Here is a 27,962-nt window from a genome sequence, read left to right on the forward strand (position 1 = left end):
CCAACCACTAAAAAGAAAGGATAATTACATAATGGGATAGAGGTGCTAGTTATCAGTACAATGGCCATCATATTACAAGACATAAATGTATCAAATTAACATGTAAACCTTAAATTTACACCTCATTACATGTCAAATATATTTTAATAAGAAAAAAAAAGGAACTGGAGACTTACCTGTAGGGATTGGAGAAAGGGGAGAACACCACAAAAAATTCAGCACTCAAACTGCCCTTTTCCCGGAAATTAATGTCATAAAATTAAATTATTATATTAAAGAATAATTTTTAAAAATTCATTTATAAACATGCTGTTTATGTATGAAGCCAAGGTTAAATCAATGCTAATTCTAAAATGTACCTAATGCCCCACAATTTCTTGATGAGGATACAGAGGACCAGAGATGATCAACATTTTACTAAGGTCACCCTGACAGTCTCTAATAGAACTGGGCCTGATGCTCAAACTTCTGATTAAAGTACACTGATTCTTTCCTATGACATCTAAAAGGAGAAAAAGATCTTGTAAATACTACTGCATTACCAATTCACTCAAACAAAATGTATTTATGGAAACATTTTATGTGCTTAGCAAACACCAGGCTTTGGAGAAGATAATAATAAAAATGTTAATTCCGTTTATTGAAAATCGTATGTCTTATTTTTAGCATTTTATTTACAATAAACTTTTCAATCAACAAAGCGAACCTACGATATGGAAAGCCACATTTTACAGAAGAGAAAACTGAAACTTGAAGAGGATTTCCCAGATCTGACAGTTCTCAAAGACTGGACTCCTAACCAGTAGGTACTGGGTACCTGGGAAGTAAAGTCATAGAATACTGGGCCACGAGAGGTCAGCTATAAAGCAAGGATCCTATTTACCTTTGAATAACTACTTAGTTCTGGGTGGTCAGTATAGAAATGCCAAAAAGGTGGCATCCGGTTGGTACTGTGTCTAAGAAGAGAGAGATTCTAGTTAGGGAAGGAAGGAAGCTTTCCTTTATTTATTCATGTTGTAGCCAATCTGGCTAGAGTGTGCTAGTTAAAACCCAAGAATAGAAGATTACTTTCAAGGAGTAAGAAGAGCAACATTGCCTAAACAGGATGCAGTGATTAAAAGTAAAGGTCACCAAGATACTCAATTACAAGTTCCATTAGAGTAGTTGGAATTGATTAAAATATGTACACAGGAGGAAACTATTTTCTCTTTTAACATAAAATTTGGATAGACAAATAAGAATAAGCTAGAAGATACTTACTGATATAATTGGGAAGGATGGGTCATGAAGAACCAACAAAGACCACGGTAGACGTAAATTCAGAAAAAGACAAACTTATCATGAGAAGTGAGGGAGCAAAGGTGGTTGGAAACAACCATTTTGGAAGATTAAGGTCAATCTGTCAGTCCACTATGCGTCTGGTATTTTGCGAGCCAAAGGAGACACGTATCTTTTATATTTGTTTAACTTAATAATAGTGGTGTTGATATTGACAAGCAAAATACCTTATCTATCATGGTGCACACAATGATCATTTAATCATCACTATGAATATAAAGTTAGAAGAAATCTATTAAATGTCAACAATGAGTCAAAAAAATTCTTTCCCTTTTTATACCATTTTACATATAATTCTTATGGTACTTTCTCATAGAACCACCTTTACCTTAGTAAGTCAAACAATCTCTCATAAAATTCAAGCGCAACCCCATAGCTTACAAATGTTAGGGGCAGGTTTATCCAGACACAAATGAAAAGAAGCCATGATATGGGAGGAAACTAACACTTTAGAAATTCTTACTACATGGCAGGCAACTTACACATATTATCTCATTTTATCACAGTTCAATAAAATAATATTATTCCCATTTATAGATGTGAAAACTTATGGACAGAAAAAATAATTTCCCAATATACATTGGTACAGAAATTTAACCCATATCCTTCAGACCACAAATTCCCAGCTCTTAACAATATTCTACATCATTAAGTAGAAAGGAGGATGGGCCCTGAGTGGTTCTGGATCTGATCTTGCCCATGAAACACATTTTCTCACAGCAAAATGATTGGATGGAGATGGAGATTCCAAGGTGATTTTCTCAAGGTGGCTGATTCAGCTTATTGAGAGCTCCCACGTCACATCTACATGGGGTAAATTACATTTTAGGAATTAGCCAGAGACATGGTAGCTGAATGGTTAGCAGTTTTTTTATTTTATGGTAAAATCCATCTTGAGTTCTAAACTCTGTTATAAAGAACATTTAGAAGAATATCCAATTATTTAACTTATTGATTAACTATAATTAAATGATATATCTATCGAGCAGGCACTGGTCTGTTCTAGTAGATTTTTTGCCACATAACTCAATAATGGTAGAATACACATGAAAATGGATACTGTTGAATTATGCATCACGTTGTACAATCACTATGCCTACATGAATACCCAGAAATGCCCACCAGTGTTATGTATGTGCGGCTTATGATTTATTAATTTATACTCCCTCATTTATAAAAACTCAGTATTTGAAATCATTACATTTTAGAGGTAGAAAGAATCTGAAATCGTTAGTCCAAGCCTCTTCATTATCAAGACGTGGAATGATTAAATAAAGCTTTCCATAGATGAACAGAATCAAATGATGATCATTGAGGAGAATCACAAGATACTGTCAAAACTGCAGTTAGACAACCCGCAATGAAATTTGAGACTATTGGTATGACAAATCCTGTTTCCGACCTGTTGACTTAGGCTTACTTGCCCAACCAGAATTTGCCAAAACAGGAAATAGGTGTAATGTATATATACCTCTCTAACCTTCTCTCTCCACCTTTCCTCTTCCCACAGGTAAAGCAGACGCTTCACCTTGCTCTGAGAACCAACTGTAAGTGATAGCTCCTTTATTTTACCATGAACATTTCATTATGCTAATCTATTTATGCTATGTCAGTGGTAAAATGATATGTAGTAAATGAATCTATGATTTTCAAAACTCTGTTAATAACTTTTTTGAGAGTAATAATCTTACGTAATTAGACTCTTTTTAAGCTAATAAAGTAATATATAACTCTATTATTCCAAAAGCACTTTTATTGAATTTAATATTTAAATGAATAAGTTTACCTTTCATTCTAACATAAGAAATATAATTAATTCCAATGTCTGTGACTTTTAGAAACAATTATACTAGAGCTTCCTTTAACAGAAAAATGGAAAACTGTAGTTATATGTGTGTGCATACTTCTATATTGGTAACTTTAATATTCACAAATGTGGATATGTGTTAATACAGACATTATTAAAATAAGGACAGGAAGTTATTGCTAATAGGTTTAAATCCATCAAAACAAAATTATAGCACTGACCTTGAGATAAAAAATATTCTATTAAAGATTATCAACATAAGATACAATTCCCCGCATGAAACGTACTCAAATCAAAAAGAAAAAAAAGACTTTGAAAATGTTTCCAATCAAAAGTCAATCTACTCAGGCAGCTACATGCATATAAATAATTTAAGCATAATATACTGTGTATATTTTATATAAGGAAGCATTTCCACATAGAACTTCTACATTTTTAGCAATAAGAAGTGATTATGGATAAAAAAGATACTAAGAGACAACAGAACTATCTAATGACAACATATAAAGAGTTATTTACCTCGTAGAGGGACGATTTTACTTTCAAAGTATTTTATTAATGCTTTTCTCCTCTATGGCTGAATGCCATTCAGGGAACTTAGGCAGAACTTACAATATTGCCAGAGATCAAGCGTTGCCTCTTCTGCTAGTTAAAACCAAAACCAACGTCTGCCTGTATGACTAACCAACCCCCTGGAGGGGAATCAAAGGAAATTAAACTGATGATGCGTTTCAAGCTTAGAGGGGCTACTCTATGATGATTCATTGTAAGGTCAATGGGACCCCTGGACTGAGCTCAGATTTCTAAGAGGAGGAGGTAAATTGAAAGGAAGAATGCCAGAACTCTCCAGTAATGTTTAAATCAGATGCTTCCAAGAATTCCAATGACGTTGTTTAGCAAACTCAAGTAAAAGGAAGGTAACTCATGCCTGGAAAGCAAAAAAAAAATGCTCTTTGGGAACCGTCAAGGCAGCTATTATATTTAGATATCTTTACAGATTTCCTACGTCACAAAGTCTAGAAGTTTTGTGAACTTCGTATAGTGCTTTCTGTCTCAGAGACAAGTGGTGAGATGAAAGGGATCAGAATCAAGATTAAATATTACATTTACAGGTTGAAAATATTGCATCAGATACTTTTCTGGTCTGTGATTGGTATATAAATGTGTCTATACCTATAATGCACACTTTACACACATGTGTGGTAATACTGTTAACAGCAGCTTTTCTGGTCTGTATAATCATGTAAAGCATGTCCATCCCCTTCTTTCAGGATCGAGCGCTGTGAGGCCAAACTGTCTGGCCTTATCCCTAGTTCTTCTGCTGGTTTCTGGCATTTCATTACTAAATTGCTGATGTTGGGACTGCTCGTCTATAAACTGGAGTATCGAGCAACATCATTTACTACCTAGATTATTAGGAGTTTTAAATGAGCCCATAAAGAGTGACACAGTGCTTCCCACAAAACACAGGATCACCATAGAAAGGTATTATGTGTGGCTCACTTAGGGCAAAGATACATGGCCCTGAAAAGCTGCATATAAATCATTTTTTCTCTCTTTATAAATTTAATCCTTCTACATTCATCACTATAGGTAAAGCTTAAAAAGAATATGGTTTTAGAGGGCCAGGCCTGTGGCTGAGTGGTTGGGTTCACACACTCTGCTTCGGTGGCCCAGGGTTTTGCCAGTTTGGATCCTGAGTTCAGACCTAGCACCACTCAGCAAACCATGCTGAGGCTGCGTCCCACATAGCACAACCAGAAGGACCTGCAACTAGAATATACAGCAATGTACTGGGGGACTTTGGGGAGAAGAAGAAAATAATAATAATAAAATTTAAAAAACTGAAAAAAACAATATGGTTTTATTTTTCTCCATGTAGTGAGCTACATTTTCTAATACCATATACTAGATAATCTGTTCTTCCTCTGATGCTTTTTTTATGCTACCTTGTTTGGTCTGTCTCTTAAATTTTCTATTTACCTCCATTGGTCCATTCGTCTCTTCCTACAATAATATAAAATTTTTGTCAAAGTTTGAAGTCTATTTTAATAACTAATATGAAAAGATACTGAAATTAATTCTTCTTGTAAAACAGTTACTTAGTTATTTGTGGGTCAATTAGAATTTTTATTGGAATTATAAAGAATTTTTATATTAGTTTAATTAGGATTGGTATCTTTATTATACTAACACATACCATTTGAGATCATGAAAATCTCTCAATCTATGAGATCTTCTTTTATGTCCTTTACTAGAGTTTTAAAGTTTTCCCCAAAAAGGAACTTTTTATTCTTTGTTATTTCATAGATACTTTATAGTTTCTGTTACTATTATGAGTGGTATCCTTTTTTTTAATCTTGTTTTCCAGTTGAGTGTTGCTGGTAATGGCAATGGTATTTTTTGTAGGTTGATATTGCATCTAGAAAACTTGTTGATTATGTTGTATTCTCTAGATAGATGATCAAATCATTTGAAAATCATAACAATATCACCTCTTCCCTTACAAGACTTGCAAATATTTATTTTTCCTTTATTGCTTTGGTCAGGACATCCCAAATAAGATGTTGAACATTACCACTGACATTAGTCCTTCTTTTTCTGTCCTCAATATTAAATGGAATACACCTAGAGTTTCTCCAATAACTATAATATTCTCTATAAATATTTAGCAATAGTGCCATGACCAAATTAATGAATTCCTCTGTTCTCTTTTTTTTGGCTCTAAGTAGAGATTGAATTTAATAACATTTTTTTGCCACATGATTTTTTTATTCCATTAACGTGGTGAATTAGACCAAAGAATTTTGTAATTTTGAATTATCCTTGCAGTCCTGATATAAACTTTACTTGATCATATTTTAAATGTATTTTTGAAGTTGGTGAATTAACATTTTGTTAGGATTTTTGCATTTCATTTATGAAACGGGCATCTATATTATTTACTATTATCCTTATCTGTTTTAGGAATCAATTCCAGAATCACTTCCATTCACTTCCACTCCTCAGGTTACGCTTTAGGAAGAAACAGCATTGAGAGGAAGTAGTCACACTAATTTATACTCACATAAACTTGGGGGGCCAAGGAGGAAGAGAGGTATGACTATAACAGCAACATAGAGTGGTCCATATGTCTTTTTTTTTTTTTTTAAAGATTGGCACCTGAGCTAACATCTGTTGCCAATCTTTTCTTTTTCTTCTTCTTCTTCTTCCCAAAGCCCCCTAGTACATAGTTGTATATTCTAGTTATAGGTCCTTCTGGTTGTGCTATGTGGGACACTGCCTCAGCATGGCTTGATGAGCAGTGCTAAGTCCGTGCCCAGGATCAAACCAGCAAAACCCCGGGCCGCGAAAGTGGATCACATGAGTTTAACCACTCAGCCATGGGCTGGCCCCCCACATGTCTTTATTTCATTAATTCTTCACATCTGATGAAGGTTTTTATGGTTCCATGATGCTATCTTGCTAACATATGGCACAGGGACAGGTGACTCATTCTGTTGCTGTAGAATTTTGCCATAAAGGGGAAGTAATAATTATCTTGAAGCAAGAGTAGGAACTAAAGAGCTTGTTCTGTTGCTATAGAATTTTGCAATAAAGGGGAAGAAAGGGTTATCTTGAGGCAAGAGCAGGAACTAAAAGGCATTACCATCACTACACCATCAGGCCAGGCACAGCCCCAGGATGCAACACCTTCCTCCACCTCACACTCACACACACACATACACACACACTCATCCATATACACATACAAGGAGTCACGAGAAACTTAATTCTCCTTAGATTTTTTATCTATTTGATACTTTTTGGAAGCCATGTTTCCCTTTTGCTTCTATCATTCCTTCAGTGTTCCTGTGGGGCAATCATAAGAAGCCTACCTATTTTGATGTCCTGACTGGAACAGAACTTAAAAGCTTACTTTTCAAATGGACTCTTTTATGAATTCTTCTCTTAGGAACTAAGCAAATTCTCCCTAGTCTATGATTTGAAAATCCCTATTTCCACAAATCGGACTTTTAAGGAAAGGTATGCCAGTCTAACTTTTGTACGTATATGTTTTTTATCAGTTAATAGGCAGTGATGTTACGTCATTAGAGAAAATAACTTATTTTCTTTTTGAAATGAGTGTTTTAAACTTAGTAGTGGTCCTAATATCAATGTGAAGAAGGAGGAATATGTTACAGTTTAATTGTGTCATATACATTTATGCTTCAAAAAGACACAATTTGCTCTGCTGCCTGTAATTAGCAGTAAACCACCAACACTTGGAATTACAAATCTTTGAAATCCCTGGATTTGGCTTTTCTCTAGTCCCATTTAGGAGAAATTACTAATCTGTTTGTAAAAGGAATATTACTCCTGGCAGAGCAGAAAATCATATAAAAGGAGAGACTGGGTGACTTGCACATAGCAAAATAACTTTTTTTTTTTTTTTGGTGAGGAAGATTGGCCCTGAGCTAACATTTGTTGCCAATCTTCCTCTTTATTGTATGTGGGATGCCACCACAACATGGCTTGATGAGTAGTGTTTAGGTCTGCACCTGGGATCTGAACAAGAGAACCCTGGGCCGCCAAAGCAGAGCCCAGGAACTTAACCACTATGCCAATGGGCTGGCCCCCAAAATAACTCTTTCAAGATAGATAATTTAAAAGGAATCTAAAGTTTGTTCCTAAGGAAACAGCAGAGGAAATGCATGACTACACACATTTAGAAATTGTCTGCATGCATGTAGAAGACCAGGAAGAGGCGGTTATTTTTCCTAATGCTTTCTGTGTGACTCTGCCAAATGAACGTGCAAATAAACTCTATCCTAGCAGCACCTGCTATTTAGGGCGGCCCCTGGGGAAGAGGGGTGGGGTGGAGCTAAGTGCTTTGGTCTTACAGCTAATTGATCTTTATCATATTTACCTCATCTGAAATATTTAATTCAAGAGTCCTGGGCTATGTTAGGCCCTTCCCCATTCTTCTCCAAAAACCTCAGAATGAGTCAGGGAAAAGAAGATAAAAATTTATTCTCCACTTTTGCACACATGGGAAAGTCCAAGAAACTCACACTCTGGTACTTAAATGATGGGCTCCCCTAATAATATGCCAAGACTCTGAGGGTGGGTGGGAATCACATCCTGTTCACTTAATCAGGTTCAGCATTATCTAGCATGCTGTCCTGAACAGAATGTGTGAAACTTGATGAATGTTTGTTAAAGGAAAGGGCAGTACCTGATTGCCAATGACTTGCAAAAAAAGAAGGATCTGTCTTTCTCTTTTGCTCTCAAACTCTCCAGGAGGCCCACTTGAGGCCATTGCCAGAGGGATGTATGTGCCCAAGATGCTAGCCTAAGAGGGAATCTTCTGGAGACTTTGAAAGCTCCACCAAGAAGCAAGTACAGAGTGAACCATCTTTAGCCATTAGGCATTTAAAAGAGTATGAAGATGATAGTCTGCCTTTTCCCAACTCACAATCTAGTTATGGAAAGAAGTCAAACGTACATGAAGCAATGAGAGAAATAAGTTCCTGCACATAAATCGCAAAAATTGAACATAATCAAAGTGTACTGCGTGGGTTTTAAATACTCCTATCCAGGGACAAGATGAGTGCTTCTGGAGTTAGCCTATGAGTTTCTAGGGAGAGACAGACTCAGAAATGTTCTCGAAGCATGTGGCAAGAATCCAGGTTTGAGGATTAACATGATCAAAGGCATCAAGGGCATATGATCAAAGGATAATGAAGGTATAGATAGCAATCCTATTTGACTAGACTTACGGAAAAAAGATTAATGAATGAAGTCCCTAGTTGGGCTCCCCAGGTGAGCCAACAAAATCTGAGACACAGGAAGTTTACTGAGGAAAGCACTTGGGAAAAATTCCCTACGAAGGGAGGGGAAAGGAACGAGATTAGGCCAAGGTAGAAATCAAGCTGGGATGCAGTCTCATTGGAGGCTTCAGCCGGTCAACTACTTCAGAGTAGTTCTGAAGCTGGGCTGATTTGTCAAAGTTGCCCCTAGTTGGAGCAAAGAGGTCAGCCTTTATAGTCCGTCTCTGACAGACAGAGGATGAGGGTGCCCTGGGAAGGGAGCATGATCTTGGGCCCAGCAGCTGTCTTCAGAACAGCCAATCCCTGAAGGCCCTGAGAGCTGAGAGATTTCTGGCAACAATCCCCGCTGAGGCAGCAAGCAACTCAAATGATAATAAAAATAGTAATGTCAATGCCAGGACTTGTACGTGTATGGTGATTTTTTTATGTTTTCAAATTGCTTTAATATTACTTGTCTCCTCAAACCTCATAAAAATCCTATGAGGTGACCCTATGTCACAATATTCTAACTTGACAAATGAAGATTTTTCAATTTCATATTGCTAGTTAAAGACGAGCTGGATAAAAGAGCACCAGCGACAACAACAACAAAAACCCAGGCTTCTGAACACTCACAGGGCTCTCTTTCCTTTCCCATAATACCAGGTGCCAAAGTTTAGGTTTGCTCAATCTGGGTCCAGGTAGTCGAGAAATAAAAACGGCTCTTTTTGACACTAAATTTATGTATTTGCTTTATACAGAAATACATTCATTTTTCTTTCTATGCTTTTCCTTTTCTGTCTTCAAATGTTCATTCTGCTCCCCCATCTCTTCCTCTTTTCCACCTAAAAACTACAATATAAATGTAGGGGAGGAAGACATTTCCTCTACCTTCTCTGGGTTATTCTGGCCAGAGAACGAATTAAATTCACATGAGACAGAATAACAGGAGAAAATTAAACAAAGCTTTATAACATGTATACATGGGAGAGGCTCAGGCAAGCTGAGCAACTCGCCACAATGGCTGAAGCCCCCACCTTAAATATCATATCCAGCTAAAGACAAAGGATGACGTTGGGGGTGGGGGGAGTCAGTTACAGGAGGTTACCAGAAACAGGAATAAGATTATTATAAAGATTTAAGTCCTTGCATTCTGTATTGATAGGAGTTTCTAGAGATAAGGTCATCCCCCTCTTCTTCCTGGTACAGAAAGGGAGGCACCTTTACAGATGGAGATTTCCCTTACAATGTAAATGTCTCCTAACAAAGGGCAAGCAAGCTCTACTTTTCAGTTGCTTTCCTGTGTGCAAGGTAATCAGCCCCAAATAATCATCATACCAAAGAGACATATCTTGGGGTGGCCAATTCCAGGCCTCCACATAAACAAAATCAACCTTTTCCTATTCCTGTGAAATTTCAATGGCATAGAAGAGCTTAAATTTCCAGAACACTGTAGAAACATCTGTATAATTTGTATTCCTTATAGAACCCTTATAGCAATATGCCGCAATTTTGTGGTTCCTGTTCAATTCCCTCTCTTCCCATTCTAGTTATTAAATGGACAAACACACTTCATTAACATGCCAACACAGTTCTCCAGTATTTCAACAAAGTTACATAAAGTTTGTCATAATAGGGTATGTTTTCAATTCAAGATGGATATCCTGAGAAAATATTGGGCTCTTTTAGTCTTAGGAGTTTTATTTTATATTTGAAAGAAAACAGAAAGGATTGACTTAATCGTTAATATTGTGTTAATTTTTTTCTAATTTTCTCAAACATGTTCAGTAATCTACCAGATATTTATTAGCTGCAAAAAGATTTATAGTAACAAACAACTACTTTCATCAAGGCAGAAATTCATGAAGAGCTTTCTTTCTTACTCAGGACCCCATGCCCCCAAAAAGTATAATACAGTTATTGGGGAATAGATATTGAGATTAAAAGAAATCTTAGGCCTGTCCCAGTTACATACTAACCAGCAGTGAGACTGTCAGAAGGTCACTTAATATCTCTGTGCCTCCATTCTTCTCTTACAAGGACATCATAATGCCTAAACTATTGGCTACACCAGGTTGCAAAAAAGCAACACAGATGATAGGTTCGATAAAGTAAGAGGCACTTTTCCAAGAGTTAATAATGTCTTTGCAATAAAAGTCTTTCCTTTTTCTAATTACTGTAATTGCGATAATGTAGACTCATTATAGAAAATGCAGAAAAGAATGTCTTACCACATGAAGATAAACTCATTCTCTTGTGTTTCTGTCTAATCTCACGTGTTCCTTGCCTGGTTTTCTGTCTGATCATTAATTTTGTGGGAGAAGAGGATGAGGTTCTGTTTCTGTTACTGTCCTCCAGGAGAATCATAACGTATGCATTCCCGGATCTCCCTCTGCATCAAAGTCATCAATAACACTATGCAATAAAATTTCTTCCATTACTTCAGCTTAAAATTGGCCCAAAATACCTATGTCACAGAATTTTTGTCATCTGTCCATGAGAAAAACAAAACTGCATTAAGATACGGATGCTGGATAACAGTCAGAGGTAACCTGTTATCACAGTGCCTTGTTCTCACACACGCACCTCAAGGCAGAACCGTAGCTCCAGAAGATTTCCAATCACTACATGTATGGACCTTGGAACTCACTCAGAAATAACCTAACCCTCAAATATTAAATAGGAGAATGTGTATGAATCTGCTTGGGCTAACATAACAAAATATCACAGACTGGGCAGCTTACAAAACAGAAATTTATTTTCTCACTGTTCTGGAGGTTAGAAATCTGAGACCAATGGGCCACTATGGTCAGTTTCTGATGAGACTTCTCTTCCTGGCTTGCAGACAGCTACCTCCTCACCGTGTTCTCCCATGGCCTCTGTATGCTTGGAGGAGAGAGAGAGAGAGTACCCTCTGGTGTCTCTTCTTATTTAAACACCAATCCTGTTGGATCAGGGCCCCTCCTTATGACCCCATTTCACCTTAACTATTTCCTTAGAGGTCCAAATACAAATGCAGCCATACTAGGGGTTAGGGCTACAACATGTGACTTTCAGAAGAGCACAAACATTCATCCATAACAGAAGGCAAAAGATCTCCCATATACTACTTGGTGTTTTGGGTTTTTTTACTTAACTTTGAAGCATAAGCATTTTCCTTGTTATAAAACCATCATAAACATAATTTTATGCCTGATATACTATAACAAGAGGGTTTACTCTAATTTACAGTCATGCATCACTTAGTAATGGGGATATGTCCTGAGAAATGCATCCTCAGCCAATTTCATCATTACGCAAACATCATAGAGTGTATTTACACAAACCTAGATGATATAGCCTACTACATACCTAGGCCGTATGAATATTAACCTTATGGGACCACCATCGTACATGCAGTCCGTTGTTGATGAAATTTCGTTATGTGGCGCATGACTGTATTTAGACATTTTATCTCCCTGTTATTGAGCATGTAATTGATTATGTTTTTACCTTTATAAATATTAATGTGATGAAAAATTTATGCCTAAAGTTTTTCCAGTATACATTATTATTTCCTCGGGATTCCAAGAATTTGAATTAGTGAGGCAAAGGATGTGAACATATTGAGGGTTCTAATACAGATTTAGTCAGCAACCCTTCAAAAGTGGGAAATCTACCTTCTGTTTTTACACCCAGAATTTGGAATTTGAGGCATTGTAATAAAGAGAAAAGTTTGATGTGAATGAATGAAGACACTGGTTGCAGGGGGAGAGAAGAGGAGAATGGTTGAAAGGACTAAAGGAAAGCACTTGCTTCTTAGTAGATTTACCTAGAGTTCTAGGAATAGCAAGTATATGAGCCAGAGTCCTGGCAGGAAAGAAGTGGCACATGCTAACTGGTCATTTGAAGAAATACTAGTAAGGGGATATTTATAAAGGATTAAGCAGAGTTAAGGAAATCAGCAAGGACTAATGCAGTAGTACTCCAGTAATGGTAACAGTTGGGAGCTATTACTACTCCTGAATGGGCAACGTAGGAAGAAACCATTCCTGGAACCTAAAGAGAGTAGCTATGTGGACAAGACTGTGGGACTAGAGTGAAACTGGGTAGTATATCCTTAACATTTATAGGTGTACTTCAAGGGCCTCGGTCAAGTACTTCTGTTCATTCCTTATTGTCCCCATTGGAGCCTTGTTTCTGAGGCTGAATCTATTATCATTCTACTGGCACCAGGTGGCAAGTCTTCTCTCATCATGTTGCTGATAAATTTGGGATAACTGAGATCAATACATTGTTTTGTTTTGTTTTTTCCCTTTGCTCCTCAGAAGTTCATGCACAAAACATTCCAACGCAGGTCTCTATTCCTTTTGTCTTCCCAGCAATGGCATTATTACCAGTGTTGCTGTTTCTGGCTGCCGTGTTGCTTCCATTCTTTCCTGCAAGTGGACAGGTATGGTTGAGGTTGCAAATCCTTTCAGAGCAATCCAAGCAACCTTGAGGGATAGGATAGGAGCTTCTACGAGGAAGAGACTAGATCAATTTTTGAAAGTAAAGGGGCTAGACTGTCTGGTACATTACAAAGTACTCACCAGTTGCTCAAGGTACTCAACATAATTAAGTCTAATGCTGTGGAGAGTAATATGGTAGCTCTCAGTCACATGAGGGTATTGAACACGTGAGGGAAATATGGATAGTCTGAATTGAAGTCTGCATAAATATAATACATAGAAAACTTCAAAGACAGTAAAAAAAAGGGATGGAAAATATTTCATTAGTAATTTTAATACTGATTGCATGATGCAAACAAAATATTTTTAATATATTAGTTAAATAAAATACATTATAAATATCAAATTAATCTTTTTTTTCTTGTATAAAGTGATCACCAAAAAACTAAAATTACATGTAATGCTTTGATTATATTTCAGTTGACAGCACTGGTCTATGGTTTCAAAAACTAATGAAACTCTTTCTGTCTCAAGATCTTTCCTGATTTTTTAAAATTTAATTTATTCACATGTGATCCCCTCAGAATATTAATAATATGTTTGTATAATCTCAAATTAGCAAAACTTCCTCACATACCTCATCACATTAAATTTTCAGTTACTGTGTGAGAATAATTATACCTTTTTTAAATTAAAAAGAGAAGTCTTACTAAAAATATTAAGCACTGGGATTTTTTTCACGGTCTTACAATTAGTACATGTAAGATAAATTGCTTTACTTATTGCTAATATGCTGTGTCATTTTCATAACCCCAAGAACAGGATCAATCTTCCTCTTCAATGACTGGTGGGCAGGTGCCCATGTAAGGTGCTGTCTCCTGATCAGAAAACCTCTGGATGTGAAGAGCTTTGGTCATTGCTGCCTGTTCCCACACTCTTCTTTCACTCTGAGCGTATAGGAAGAGCTAGTACACCTCGGACCAGAGAATTCTGAAAACTGTGTCAAACCTCATTTGGCATTCGGAAATACAGTCATTATGTTAGCATAATCAAATTTCAATCTGAAGACATTTATTCACCACCTAGCACTTCATTCAAGTGGTTTGCTATCTTCCCAATTTCTTTCCTGAAGATTTCCTTTCACGCCTTTTGTAATTCCCTATTATCTCTCTGGTCCATCTCCGAGTCTTTGTTTACACAATTATTTAAAAAGGAGATATCATTTGGTCTTTGGCACCACTAAATGTTTGCTGATCAGATGCTTTACATACCCTCTGCCCAGAAGGTTTTCTGTACTTTCTCAAGATGGCCAGAAAACACTATTCACCCTTCAAAACCCCAATCCAGACCATCTTTTGTGAAGCCTTTCCTAACCTCAGCCAAGGGGAATGAATCCCTCCTTCCCCTGTATCCGGTAGATCCCACCTATCGTTTCAGTTATGTGGTGGTGGAACTAGTTAGTCATTTTGCCTATCTGGTATAAACTCTCCAAGGAGAGATAGATACCATATTTGATCCATTTTATTCTCAACGCTTTTTATATTTCCTGACACCTAAGAAAAGCTTAATTGATATTCATTTTTAAAAAAACCAACAAGGGCATGTTTTCTTTAGTAGAATTTTTATCTACAAAGCAAGATGGGGTAAGGGGTAGAAAATAATTAGTTCTTTCTCAAGGACCAAATTTTGATATTCTTTGAAATGAAACTACTTCACTTTAGGCAGGTTTTTGGAGGTCAATAGGACATATCCAATGTTTTTCATGCTTTGATGTAATTGCAGACATTGACCACTACTGCTATTTCACGAGTGCATCCTTTCTAACTTAGGAATCAGTAGCTGAGAATGTGCTGATTCTGTGGGCACAATGGCGTTCACTGTTGGTCCATGTCCTTTGGAACACACAAACAGGCAGGAGAAATGGGCACATAGGTAAATAGTGACAATAATATGCGGTCAGACCTGTGTTCACAGTATTCAGAGAGCTCTGAGGGAACTCAGTATGAGGAGAGGAGAAAATAACTTACCCAAAGGTATCAGGGAAAATCAACACAGGGCCTATCTGTTTAAGTTTACACTTCATACTCTTGCTCATGTTCATATAACATCACACTCTTGTGTAAATTTAGGTCTTCAAATTGTGTAAGCCTTATGGAACAATTCACACATTATTCTATGCCCAGGCTTAGACTTCCTGCACATACATACACAAAGTTACACCAAAAATATCAGCACCCAACTGAATCCCTTATCAGTTACATTTCTATTACTAAAAGGAACACAGTCAGCAACAGTCCATTAATTGGATGGCTTTACTTCCTCCAAATTACCTTGGAGATTTGTTTAATATTATAAAATTGTTTTTTGAGCAACCCTATAAAATCTGCTATGTAGTAGGTAGACTCATTTACTACAGTACTGAACGCACTTGGACTGGGCTTAAATGTTCTTTCTCTAAACACAGATGCTACGTCAGGTCAAAGTTCTTGTTACATTCTAGAATGAGTCCCCTGCTCCTACCTTTACCACTGCCTTGCTGCAGCCCGATCGAGTGTGAATGAGGATGGTTCCTATCTTGTACCTTTGTCATTATGTTAGCACTCATATGTCTAGAAAAATCACCTTAAGATGTCTCTTAACACGAGAAATTGGTATCCGTGGCCTCAGAGGTGTTTTTAATAGTCATACCATGAATTACATCCTCACTCTCAAAATGTAATACAATTTCGTTCCTATTTAAAAATGATAGCTTTGGCTCAGATTTATTGGCAATGCTTAAAAATTAATATTGGGTTGAACTGAACACTTTTTAAAATAATCATTGTTCTCTTGAATGTAACTTATTCACTCATCTATGCAATCTTCCAAACTTTAAAAACATTATTCTAATTTGACTTTCCTTTAGGATCCAGGTTTTGCTGCTTTGTCAATCACCAAAAGCGAAGTCCAAAGAGAGATTGTAAATAAACACAATGACCTAAGGAGAAGAGTCTCTCCACTTGCCAGTAACATGCTGAAGATGGTAAGAGGCAGTAACATAAAGAAAGTGGCTTGAACCAGCTGTGATAACAGCAGGCACCTAGTAAATAACATCTCTTAAGAACTTTGTCGCTGGGGAAGTTCTGTCTCTGTTCTATTTCATATGAGCTATGTTATGGGCAAAGAAGAATTTCTGTTTTTGATTCCACATACTATTCTTGCTTATAAATTGTATTTCCTCCTATCATTATATGTTCTATGCACTAGAATAGTAAAATCTGTCAGAAACTACTCCCTCTCATGCCCATTTCAGACTTCCCCATCTTTGTGAAGGGAATTTCTCTTCTCAGAAAAAAAAAGGCATGCAACTTGAATACAATTTCAGGGTGTCCATGGAGCTCCTGAACCCCCTCCATGAACCCTGAGTTAAGATCCTGGCCCTGAGGTTAGTATGTACCTTCTGACCTTGATAAATGGACTTTCAGACACTTTCACCAGGACTTTTCTGTTTATTTTGATCCAAAACAATTTTCCAATAAGTTCTCTGGGCTGTGTGCAGCTCTTCTTTCCAGCCCCTCTCTGTACAGTCATACTTACAATATCCTCCTCCTCCTCCTCATTATTAATGTCCCCTCCACCTGGGCTCCACCCTATATGCTAGATATTTTCTAGGAGGCATCTTAGTAGGGGAAATCCAAGTTTTGTTGACATAAAGCTTAAAGGAACTCAAAGGAAGAGAGCACAAAAATATCTTACCATTGGAAGTTTTACAAAAAGAAATGGCCAAACATATTCTGAGGTTCCCTACCACAACCTGGGGAAGGGCCTATGCAAGCGAGGGGCCCAAAGCTTCAGCTTCACTAACTCCATGGGGCAGGGCAGAAATTCTTAATTTCACTTTATAATGGTTAAATGACTTGTTCAGTTTACAGGGCAATTTAAGTTGCGGAGGCAGAATGAAAACCAAATCTTTGGACATCCAATGAGAGGCTGTTAAGTTTTTCTGCTCACTCTCTCTCTTAATCTAGGATCAAGAAGACCTTTCCCTATAGGATCAATGCCACTTGTGGTAAATAATAACCCACTTTGCCAGGCCCAGTACTAAAGGCCACATATCTCCCAAATGTATTCAGTAAAAAAAAGGAACTGGGAATGAAGTATGCCTGCTCATTATTATAGGAAAAATAACCTCAAAACCTCCATGTGTTTGTCAATAATTAGGATAGGACCATTACTAAAAATCTTTAGATGTGCCTACTCTGCTATCATAAATAGATCCTTAACTACCGTAGATTTTTCAGTTACTTAGGGCAGAGATTCAATCTATATTTCTTTGTGGAGCAGAAAAAGGCACATCAAAAAATATATCTTTGATTATGATGATAATCAGAAGATGCATGTACAGAAATTCTTTAATGATGTAAGTCAACCTAGCAACCTCATTACAAAGCTTATGCTCCTTCATGGTTTGAGTCAAATGCATATCTTTTTTCCCCCTCCTTGATTTTTTAGCAATGGGACAGCAAGACAGCAACAAATGCCCAAAACTGGGCCAACAAGTGCCTTCTCCAACACAGTAAAGCAGAAGATCGCGCAGTCGGTATGTAAATTCATAAATATTTGTTGAGTAAATGAACAATTAAAATAATGAGAAGGCATTTTTTGATGTTTCATTAAGAAATATTTGAGAATAAATGTCACTTCTAATGCTGCCTTTTTCAAGTGAAAGTACCTCTGTGTGAGCAGTAACTCTGAGAAGCACCACCCTGTGCTTATTGAGTGTTTTGCATTTTATAAAAACTGTCTCACACAGTATCACACTTGTACTCTACACCATCTCAAGAGTAAAGCAGGTCATATATCATCTCTTTTCTATTTTAAAGACTAGAAAACTATCAGGGGAAAACCGTTTGGTAATTAGTGTCATATATAGGAAATTTAAACTTAGAATTTCTGACTCCTTAGCCAGTGTTCTTTTCATGTTATGCAGCCTGTTTGTGTTTTGAAAACCATTGTTTTTTTTATTTATTAAATATGTTGAATTTTGTCAAATTTTCTGAATTTTACTCAAAAATATTTAACATTAGCATCTATTTTTACTATTTTCTTTTTAATTTTTGATGACAATAAGTTTTTGGTATGTCCTAGGTACCTACAATGCATGCAATACTATATTAGACCTAAAAATAACCTATAAGACATGATCTCTAGATCAAGGAACATAAAAACAATGAGATAAAATATCATATATATGAATTATTAGATAAAACTTTTACAGGCACACTTCAGAGATATTGTGAGTTCAGTTCCAGACCACTGCAATAAAGTGAATATCACAATAAAGGAAGTCATGCAAATTTTTTGGTTTCCCAGTACATGTAAAAGTTATTTTACACAATACTGTAGCCTCTTGTGTACAATAGTATTATGTCTAAAATACAATGTACATACCTTAATTAAAAGTACTTTATTGCTAAAAACTGCTAACCATCATCTAAGCCTTTAGCAAGTCAATCTTTTTGCTAGTGGAGGGCTTTATCTGGATGTTGATGGCTGCTGACTGATCAGGGTGGTGAAGATTGGGGTGGCTGTGGCAATTTCTTAAAATAAGACAACAATGAAGTTTGCTGCATCAACTGACTCTTCCTTTCATGCATGATTTCTCTGTAGCATGCAATGCTGTTTGATGGCATTTTACCCACAGCAGAATTTCTTTCAAAATTTGAGTCAATCCTCTCAAACCCACCACTGTTTTATCAATGAAGTTTATATAATATTCTAAATCCTTTGTTGTCATTTCGACAGTCTTCGCAACAGCTTCACCAGGAGTAGATTCCTTCTCAAGAAACCACTTTCTTTGCTCATCCATAAAAAGCAACTCCTCATCTTTTCAAGTTTTATCATGAGAGTGCAGCAATTCAGTCACATTTTCAGGCTCCACTTCTAATTCCAGTCCTCTTGCTATTTCCGCCACATCTGCAGTTACTTCCACTGAAGTCTTGAACCCTTCAAAGTCACCTATGAGGGTTGGAATCAACTTCTTCCAAACTCCTGTTAACGTTGATATTTTTATTTCTTCCCATGAATCAAAAATGTTCTTAACAGCATCTAGAATGGTGAACCCTTTCAAGAATGTTTTCAGTTGACTTTACCCAGATCTATCAGAGGAACAGCTATCTATGGCAGCTATAGCCTTATGAAATATATTTTTTGAATAATAAGACTTGAAAGTCAAAATTACTTCTTGATCCAGAGGCTGCAGAATGGATATTGTGTTAGTAGCCATGAAAACTATATTCATCTCATTGTACATCTTCATCAGAGCTCTTGGGTGATGAGGTGCATTGTCAATATTGTCAAACAGCAATATTTTTAAAGGAATCTTTTTTTCTGAGCAGTAGGTCTCAACATGGGCTTAAAAGATTCAGTAAAGCATGTTGTAAACAGATGTGCTGTCATACAGGCTTTGTTATTCCATTTATAGAGCACAGGCAGAGTAGATTCAGAATAATTCTTAAGGGCCCTAGGATTTTCAGAATGGTAAATGAGCCTTGGTTTCAACTGAAAGTCACCAGCTGGATTAGCCCCTAATAAGAGAGACAGCCTGTCCTTTGAAGCTTTGAAGCCAGGCATTGACTTTTCCTCTCTAGCTATGAAAATCTTAGGTGGCATCTTCTTCTAATATAAGGACATTTTGTCTACACAGAAAATCTGCTGTTTAATGTAGGCACCCTCATTAATTATCTTAGGTAGCTCTTGTGGAGAACTTGCTGCAGTTTCTCCGTCAGCACCTGCTGCTTCACCCTGCACTTTTATGTTATGGAGATGGCTTCTTTCCTTCAACCTCTTCAACCAGCCTCTGCTAGCTTCAAGCTTTTCTTCTACAGCTCCCTCACTTCTGTCAGCCTTCATAGAATTGAGGAGAGTAAGGGCCTTGCTCTGGATTAGGCTTTGGCTTAAGGGAATGTTGTGGCTGGTTTGATCTTCTATCCAGACCATTAAAACTTTCTCTGAATCAGCAATAAGGTTGTTTTGCTTTCTTATCATTCATGTGACGGCTGGAGTAGCACTTTTAATTTCCTTCAAGACCTCTTCCTTTGCATTCACAACTTGACTTACTGGCATAAGAGGCCTAGCTTTCAGCTTATCTCATCTTTTGACATGCCTTCCTCAGTAAGGTTAATCATTTCTAGCTTCTGATTTAAAGAGAGAGACATGTGACTATTCCTTTCACTTGAACATTTAGAGGCCATTGTAGGGTTACTAACTGGCCTAATTTCAATATTGTTGTGTCTCAGGGAAAAGGGAGGCCCAAAGAGAGGTAAAGAGATGGGGGAACAGCTGGTTGGTGGAGCAGTCAGAACACACACAACTTTTATCAGCTAAGTTTGCCATCTTATATGGGCATGGTTTGTGGTTCCCCAAAACAATTACAATAGTAACATCAACGATCACAGATCACCATAACAAATATAACAATGATGAAAATTCTGAAATATTGTGAGAATTGCTAAACATGACACAGAGACACTAAGTGAGCAAACGCTGTTGGAAAAATGGTGCCGATAGACTTGATGCAAGGTTGCCACAAACCTTCAATTTGTAAAAAATGCAATATCTGCAAAGCACAATAAAAGGAAGTGCAATAAAACAAGGTATGCCTGTCCTTAGATTATTAAAAATGATGTAGATATAGGCAAGCCCAATTTGAAAGCAGTAAATAACTCATCTGTTTTGAGGTAGGGCTGCCATTGTTATTTGTATTTTTGATACTATAATTTAATTAAATTATGAACAGGGATGACTATACTCAGTAGAAGATTGAAACAAATGGTCTTGAAGATCCCAGTCTACTGCTACAATCTTAGTTTCGTTTCTTCCCCTGTTAAAGGAGCTATCCAAGAGTAGTTTACACTCCCTTTAAGTAGCATGTAGATAATACATTTCAAGTCATCTAAATATAAATATCAATTTCAAGGCTTGAAAAATATATTGAAATGTTTCTGGGCTGCAAGGCACTTCTTTCCTAATTCTTTGAGGAGAAGGAGAATTTGGCCTGTGATGTTCTGATTTGCTGATTAAGGGGAGATCCATAAAACTGAAAATCTTGTCCCTCCTAGTGTCATGTGCTTCATGCTTGGGGCTCTTAACAACTGAGTATAAGATTTTTTTCAAAATCCACAGCAAATAACAATCTTAAACATCTATTGAGGTTCCTATATAAGAAAAATTTCTAGTGAGTGTGGGTGAGAGTAGGAGAAAAATCATGAGTTGATATTTGCCTTCAGCTGGCTTATAATACAAAGCTGAGAACACATGAGGCATACACTCATGAAGAATTTAATGTGTAAATGAATGAATCTAGGGAGAGTAGATATTAAAGAAAGAGGACTTCATCTACTTGAAATTTCACATGTTGAGTCCAGCTTCATGTGTTAGGCATATCTGACTTCTTTTCAGCTTACAGCTGATAAGGAATTCCCTTATGTATTAATCCACAGTTAGCAACTATGGGCACTGAGATTGAAGAGTAAGGACTCTGATTATAAATATATATATTATATATGTAGATATATATATATATACACATATATAATACACACACACACACACACACACACACACACATTAGTCATTGCATGCTTTAGTATTGCTTTCACCGTGAATGATCTGTTTCTTCTTAGGTACAATGAAATGTGGTGAGAATCTCTTTATGTCGAGTATACCTAATTCCTGGTCAGATGCAATCCAAAATTGGCATGATGAGGTCCATGATTTTAAATACGGCGTGGGGCCAAAGACTCCCAATGCAGTAGTTGGACATTATACCCAGGTAAGGGGAACAAATGAAAAACTCTCTGCTGTATATGCCCTAAAAAGAAAGCTTCTACAAATTTTGACTGATTCCAGTGTTGAATTTGGCAGAAGATCTCAAGTGAGTAAGGAATGGTCTTGGTATTTTGTGGGTATTTCAGCTGTGAGCTGTTATTTGTCAAAAGCACGCAGGCTCTTGGTAGGGAAACATACTCTGTATTTTTATAATAGTCTAAATAGATAAAGTAGTGACTTTACATGGAAACACAATGTTTTAAAAGATTTTTACTTTGATTCAACAATTTAACTAGATATATCCATAAGCTATATGGAAACAAAATACATCAGTAACATTCTTTTCAGTTTTGTATTTCCTCCAATTTGTTTTTTGATATTTCCTTCTTCCCTAATGTACTCTTGTGTCTTCACTTACGGATTTGCAGGTTGTTTGGTACTCATCTTACCGTGTTGGATGTGGAATAGCCTATTGTCCCAAACAAGGAACTCTAAAATACTACTATGTTTGCCAATATTGTCCTGCGTAAGTATACACTTTGGAATTTGCTGTCTATAATGCCACCTGCAATTTAATATTTTTAAATTATAATAAACAAATGAAACTAAAAAAGCATATTTCAATAAAGTGGGGGATAAAGCTTTACAAAGATTTTCTAAATTTAAGACACAATCAACTTCTCAGAAAGAAGACTGACTTCTCAGTTTCAACTATAATATTCTGAAGTTCTCTTTCTTCATGTCTAAAATGATTTGTCTTCCCTCTCAATTGCCTCTCCAAGGCTCAGGGTTGCTCCATGGGCGTGTGTAGAGTGTAGTTCTCTGGAATTGGTTTTGTGGTTATGATTAAGTTCACACACTAGAAAGTGAAAGCTTGATGGTTTGGCCAGGGATGAAGGTGAGGTAGCAAATGGGATGATATTTTACTGATTCCAGACTTTTGTACTCGAATGTTCCTACTCCTGCCTATCTAAAAATGCCTACATTACACCATTAAGAATTGATTAAATCTTGGGCCTCAAAGGCTTTTCAAGAGACTCATATATTTCAAATTGTCAAGAAAAGGTAATATCTTAAATCTTTGTTTCTCAGAATTTAACATAAAATGCTCTGAAGGAACCACCCATTAAGATCTTGATTTATAGCAAGAAATATACCCCTTCCTTAAGCAATATGTTTGAATTACGCACAGAAAATCCTATGAATCTATTGAAGATATATTCACAATATATCTGTTAATTTTATATCTGTTAATTTTAATTTATTTTTAATATTTGAAATTCCTTCCACTGGAGAGAGAGTGTCACCCCAAACCAAGCTTCCTATGTGATTTATTTTGAGGTAGGGATCCAGTTTGAGAAATGTGACCTTCAGAGTCATTTTCCTGTAGGTGCCTGTTAGGGTTTAGTAGAAAGAATTGAAGGATCCGAGGAGAAAGCATCCAAACTCACTGCCTGGCTGTGAGTAGGCACATCTGGAGCCAAGCATCTGAAGTGAGAGCTGGAGCGAATAATGAGGGAAAGAAGGAATGAGAGAACTTCCAGAACACTTTTATATATATTTCACGGTTTTCCAAGGGCTCCCACACATCCAGCCATGTTCTGTGCAGGGAGACTGAGATAGAAATGCATTGCCTTGGGATCTTGGTGCACTTGACACTATTGAGATTTGGACTCCCATATATTTTCAAATGAACAAAATGCCAATAAGATAATGATCATCAGTGAGTTACAAGTTAGTCATTCTAAGGTGATTACAACCTAGATATTGGTATTTATTGAAATGTTTTTTAATTAACATTTTTCTTTTGTTAAACAGAAAAATCTCTTACACACTACCTCTAGAAACTCACAAACCTTCCCCAGCTCTCCCTGCCCCCACCACACATCACTAACTACTTAAATATCACTAACCCCATCTAGAGGTCAAAAATATGTATACTGGAGATTTATCGTCCTGGGTTCATATTAGAGAAATTATGGTATTTCATCATCTTTAAAATATAAAATGGTTGTAACGTAATCTTTTCCATACAGCAGCCCCTTGCCCCCAGGAGCTTCTCCTCTCTTTCTAGGGGGTATGTGCTACCCCTAGCCAGCTAGGGGTGTATTGACTTACTGATTTGACCAAGTGCATTGGGAGATGAAGAGAGTGTCGCCACATGGAAATACACTCTGAAAACCCTAGACTTTAGTTATCCCAATTTAGTTGCTCGGCCTGCAGAATTATAGTCAAGGAGATGGGTCAATGTGGGAAGTATTTTCTTAATTTGTATGTTATCCGCAGTGAACATTGGAAATTGTGATTTTTCAGTTTTGTTAACGTAAGTAAAAGCATTTAACAACCATATATATTTGTGATTTATGCTGCCCTTAGAGTAGAAACTAAACTGCAAAGTGAAAAATATTTGACATTATGTATTTTAAATTCCAGTGGTAATTATGTGAATAAAATAAATACTCCTTATGAACAAGGAAAACCTTGTGCCCGTTGCCCTGGTAACTGTGACAATGGACTATGCAGTAAGTTTGAAGTGATTAACTTCCTATTTTAACAAAGAGTTGATATTGTTTTTTCTTTTTATGGATAAAGAAATCTCCTTAAGTAATCAATTTAAATAATGTCTTATGCAAAACACAAAATGATTATTCAACAGAGTGTGTGTTTAAGTAAACATTTTACACACTTCAATAACCTACACATTATTTGTAATGAAAAGAATATTACTATATGTTAGATAATAAAATATCTACCATCAATGTGTTTTTGTGACTATGCAGAGCTCATAAATATTAACCATACATGTTTCTGGTAAATAGTTCATCTCATTAAAGTTACTATCATTATACCAAAGGTTGTATTTTGAAAGAATCAAATGCATAAATCTAAGGATAGAAGACCATGTTATGGCTCAGTCTAGACAGGCAAACCAAATATTATGTCTCTTTTCTGTTAATGAGTTCATCATGCTGGTCATCTCACTTTTTTTTTGTAATTGGGATCATTGAGCATAATTCAATAAATGATCACTTGCCTTACAATTTGATAGTAGTTTTGTACATTTTTAACGACAAAATCTAATTTACGTAGAGTATTGGCTCACACAACTCACAAGGACATTGTTGCCAAAGGAGAGAATAAAATAAATGTCATATATATCATTTCTAAAATTGTCATGAATAGAAGTAAAAATAGCTGTTGGCTTTTTATAGTTGGGATACTTTTATTAAAATATTGTGAACAATAGAGTTGACTCAAACATTGAGATTTTTTTCTTTCATATGCATTCAACTTTAGTCAGCATTCTTTCTGACTGAGTGGTAATTCAGAATATCGATGATATCAATTTATAAATCAATTAAAGAGGGAAAAAGTTAAATATTTATACCTCTGCTGAATGCTATTTGCTAAGGAGCTTGGAATTTATCCTATTAGCAATAAACACTCAATTGAAAGATTTTAAACAAAAAAGTGACAAGGCCAGAATCATGTTTTATAAAGAGCTTTCTAGCAATAGTTTGTGGAAACAATTGGAAGGAAGCCAGCTAGAAAACTGCTGAAAACCATAGGTTGAAAAAAAATGGATGTCTTTACTGCATTACTGACAAAATGAATGAAGAGAAATGGACAGGGATGAGAGACAAGAAGTAGAATAGCCAGTGTTTTTTACCTGTGCTCATTGAGTGCTGGTCAGAAGTAGAAAAGAGGTGTTCAGGTTGATTCAGTTCCTGGCCTAAATTACTGAGTAGTCAGAGAGCCATTTCACTGAGATTGTGGGAGGGGTGTAGGGAGACCATACCCAAGAATTGTCAGCCTTATGGGTAGTGTGATGAATTTAGTTTGAGATTTGTTGAATTTGGGGCCCCTGGGGAACATCTGAGAAGAAATATGAGAAGGAAAGGGGGCATATTATCATTGTTTTACATCTTTATCTTCCCATAGAAATCACTTTCTCCAGAAAGAAAGCACTGGAGTCTAAACAGTGCTGCCCATTAGTGTGACATGATGGAGATGTTCTCAACCAGCATGTGTCTTACTAGTGGCCACTAGTCACATGTGGCCTTTGAACACTTGAAATGTGGCAAGTAAGAATAAGGAACTAAATTTTTTATTTTATCTAACTTTGAATAATCTAAATTTAAATGTCTACATGTGGCTAGAGGCTCCCATATTAGACTCTGCAGGTGTAGAGAGTTTTCTTATATTCATTTTACTCTCTTGCTGAGGTAAAAATGTAGGTCAATTCATTTAGAAACATATCACCAAGTTCAAAATAAAAAAGTGATGGATTAATCAGTGAATTCAACCAAGCCAAGTCATATGTCCCACGAGAAGTGAAAGGCCCATCATAGTGTAAGTGACGCTGAGCTTTGTCCAGTCCTACCCCACCTCATGCACTTTGAATGTATGGATTATGTTGCTGCCACTGAGGAAAATGATAATGACGTAACTAATCTGTTTTTGTTACAGCCAATAGCTGCGAGTATGAAGATCTCGTTAGTAACTGCGATTCCTTGAAGAAAATAGCTGGCTGTGAACATGAATTGCTCAAGGAAAAGTGCCAGGCTACTTGTCAATGTGAAAACAAAATTTACTGAAGTTCCAATGTGCATTGCGCAAGACTAAGTGGAGAAGGGCTGCATCCTTTGGTTGACACATACCAGAGGGGAAATTATAGGCATGCTAGTTGCAAAGCTGATTCCAAACCATAATGCATCTTTTTCTCCTGGATCTTTACAGAAATCTCTTCCATACAATGATTTACAAAATCAGAGTAGTCTGTGATGACAACTTTGGGCTTTGATATAAATTTGGTACTTTAAATGTAATAAATTGAATCAATTGGAGATTTTGAAAGTTGTATAACCATAAGACTTAGGTTCCTAGAACTTTGGATTAAAACGAAGAATTACATGTTTCCTGAAACAGCATGCCCCCCAAAAATTTACAGACTAACAAATCATTGTTATTCCTAATACATGATTTTTTACCTGTATAAAGAATGAATTCAAAGATTGACATGTACCTTTCTCTTATGGCCTCCTCTTTAAACAAAAGTAATCAGTAAGAATAAAGAACTTACCTAAGCAACCACGTAGATGTGATTCTTGTGCAATATTTTATAGTATTCATAATTAGCCCTCATTAGATTCAGTTCAAATAAATGATTATACAGAGCAAAATTTCCAAAATATTTGCCGACGAAATTAAATTTTAACAAAATGGAATCAATTCTATTTTTACTTGCTTTTTGACATTTTGAACCCCTTCCTACTGGTTTAGTTGATAAATAACAAAAATGGAGCATTATCTGACAGCATATACAAATACAATTTTCCAAGGGAAAAAAAGAGAAATAATAGATACTTTAGAGAGATTTACCATTTATAAGTCTTTGTACACATTCTCATTTAGGATTGATAACAACAAGGTGAAGTAGGCCAATTTCTGGATGAGAAAATATACTCTAAAAATCTAAAAATAGTGAAGGAGGTGTTGAAAGTAGTCAGGATATAGTTCTGGTCAGACAAATGGTGAACTAGCATGAGCTGAAGATGCCTCTAAGATAAATAGATCGTTGAATCATCCTATACTCATTAAAGAAATTGACTTCATAATTCTAAAGGTTCTAAAAGGGAAATTTCCCAGCTTAGGTGGTTTTACTGAAGAATTATACCAAACATTTAAATAAGAGTTAACATTCAAAATCAAACTTGTGTTTTACCATATTAGCAGACTAAAGAATAAAACCATTTTGTTTACCTCAATATATGAAGAACAAGCATT

General features: G+C 36.3%; 1 protein-coding gene across 1 annotated transcript; it reads left to right on the forward strand.

The window, feature by feature from the left end:
• The first annotated feature begins 2,817 nt into the window (after nt 1-2,817).
• On the forward strand, nt 2,818-27,194 carry LOC124226680 (cysteine-rich secretory protein 3). Its single transcript, XM_046640297.1, has 8 exons — nt 2,818-2,885; nt 13,299-13,369; nt 16,273-16,389; nt 17,859-17,946; nt 22,031-22,179; nt 22,604-22,701; nt 24,609-24,697; nt 26,646-27,194. The coding sequence occupies exons 2-8, from the start codon at nt 13,301-13,303 to the stop codon at nt 26,771-26,773; spliced, it is 738 nt and encodes a 245-aa protein (XP_046496253.1). The 5' UTR covers nt 2,818-2,885; nt 13,299-13,300; the 3' UTR covers nt 26,774-27,194.
• The last annotated feature ends 768 nt before the right edge of the window (nt 27,195-27,962 follow it).

This window comes from Equus quagga, chromosome 15, assembly GCF_021613505.1.
Source record: "Equus quagga isolate Etosha38 chromosome 15, UCLA_HA_Equagga_1.0, whole genome shotgun sequence".
NCBI classification, from domain to species: Eukaryota; Metazoa; Chordata; class Mammalia; order Perissodactyla; family Equidae; genus Equus; species Equus quagga.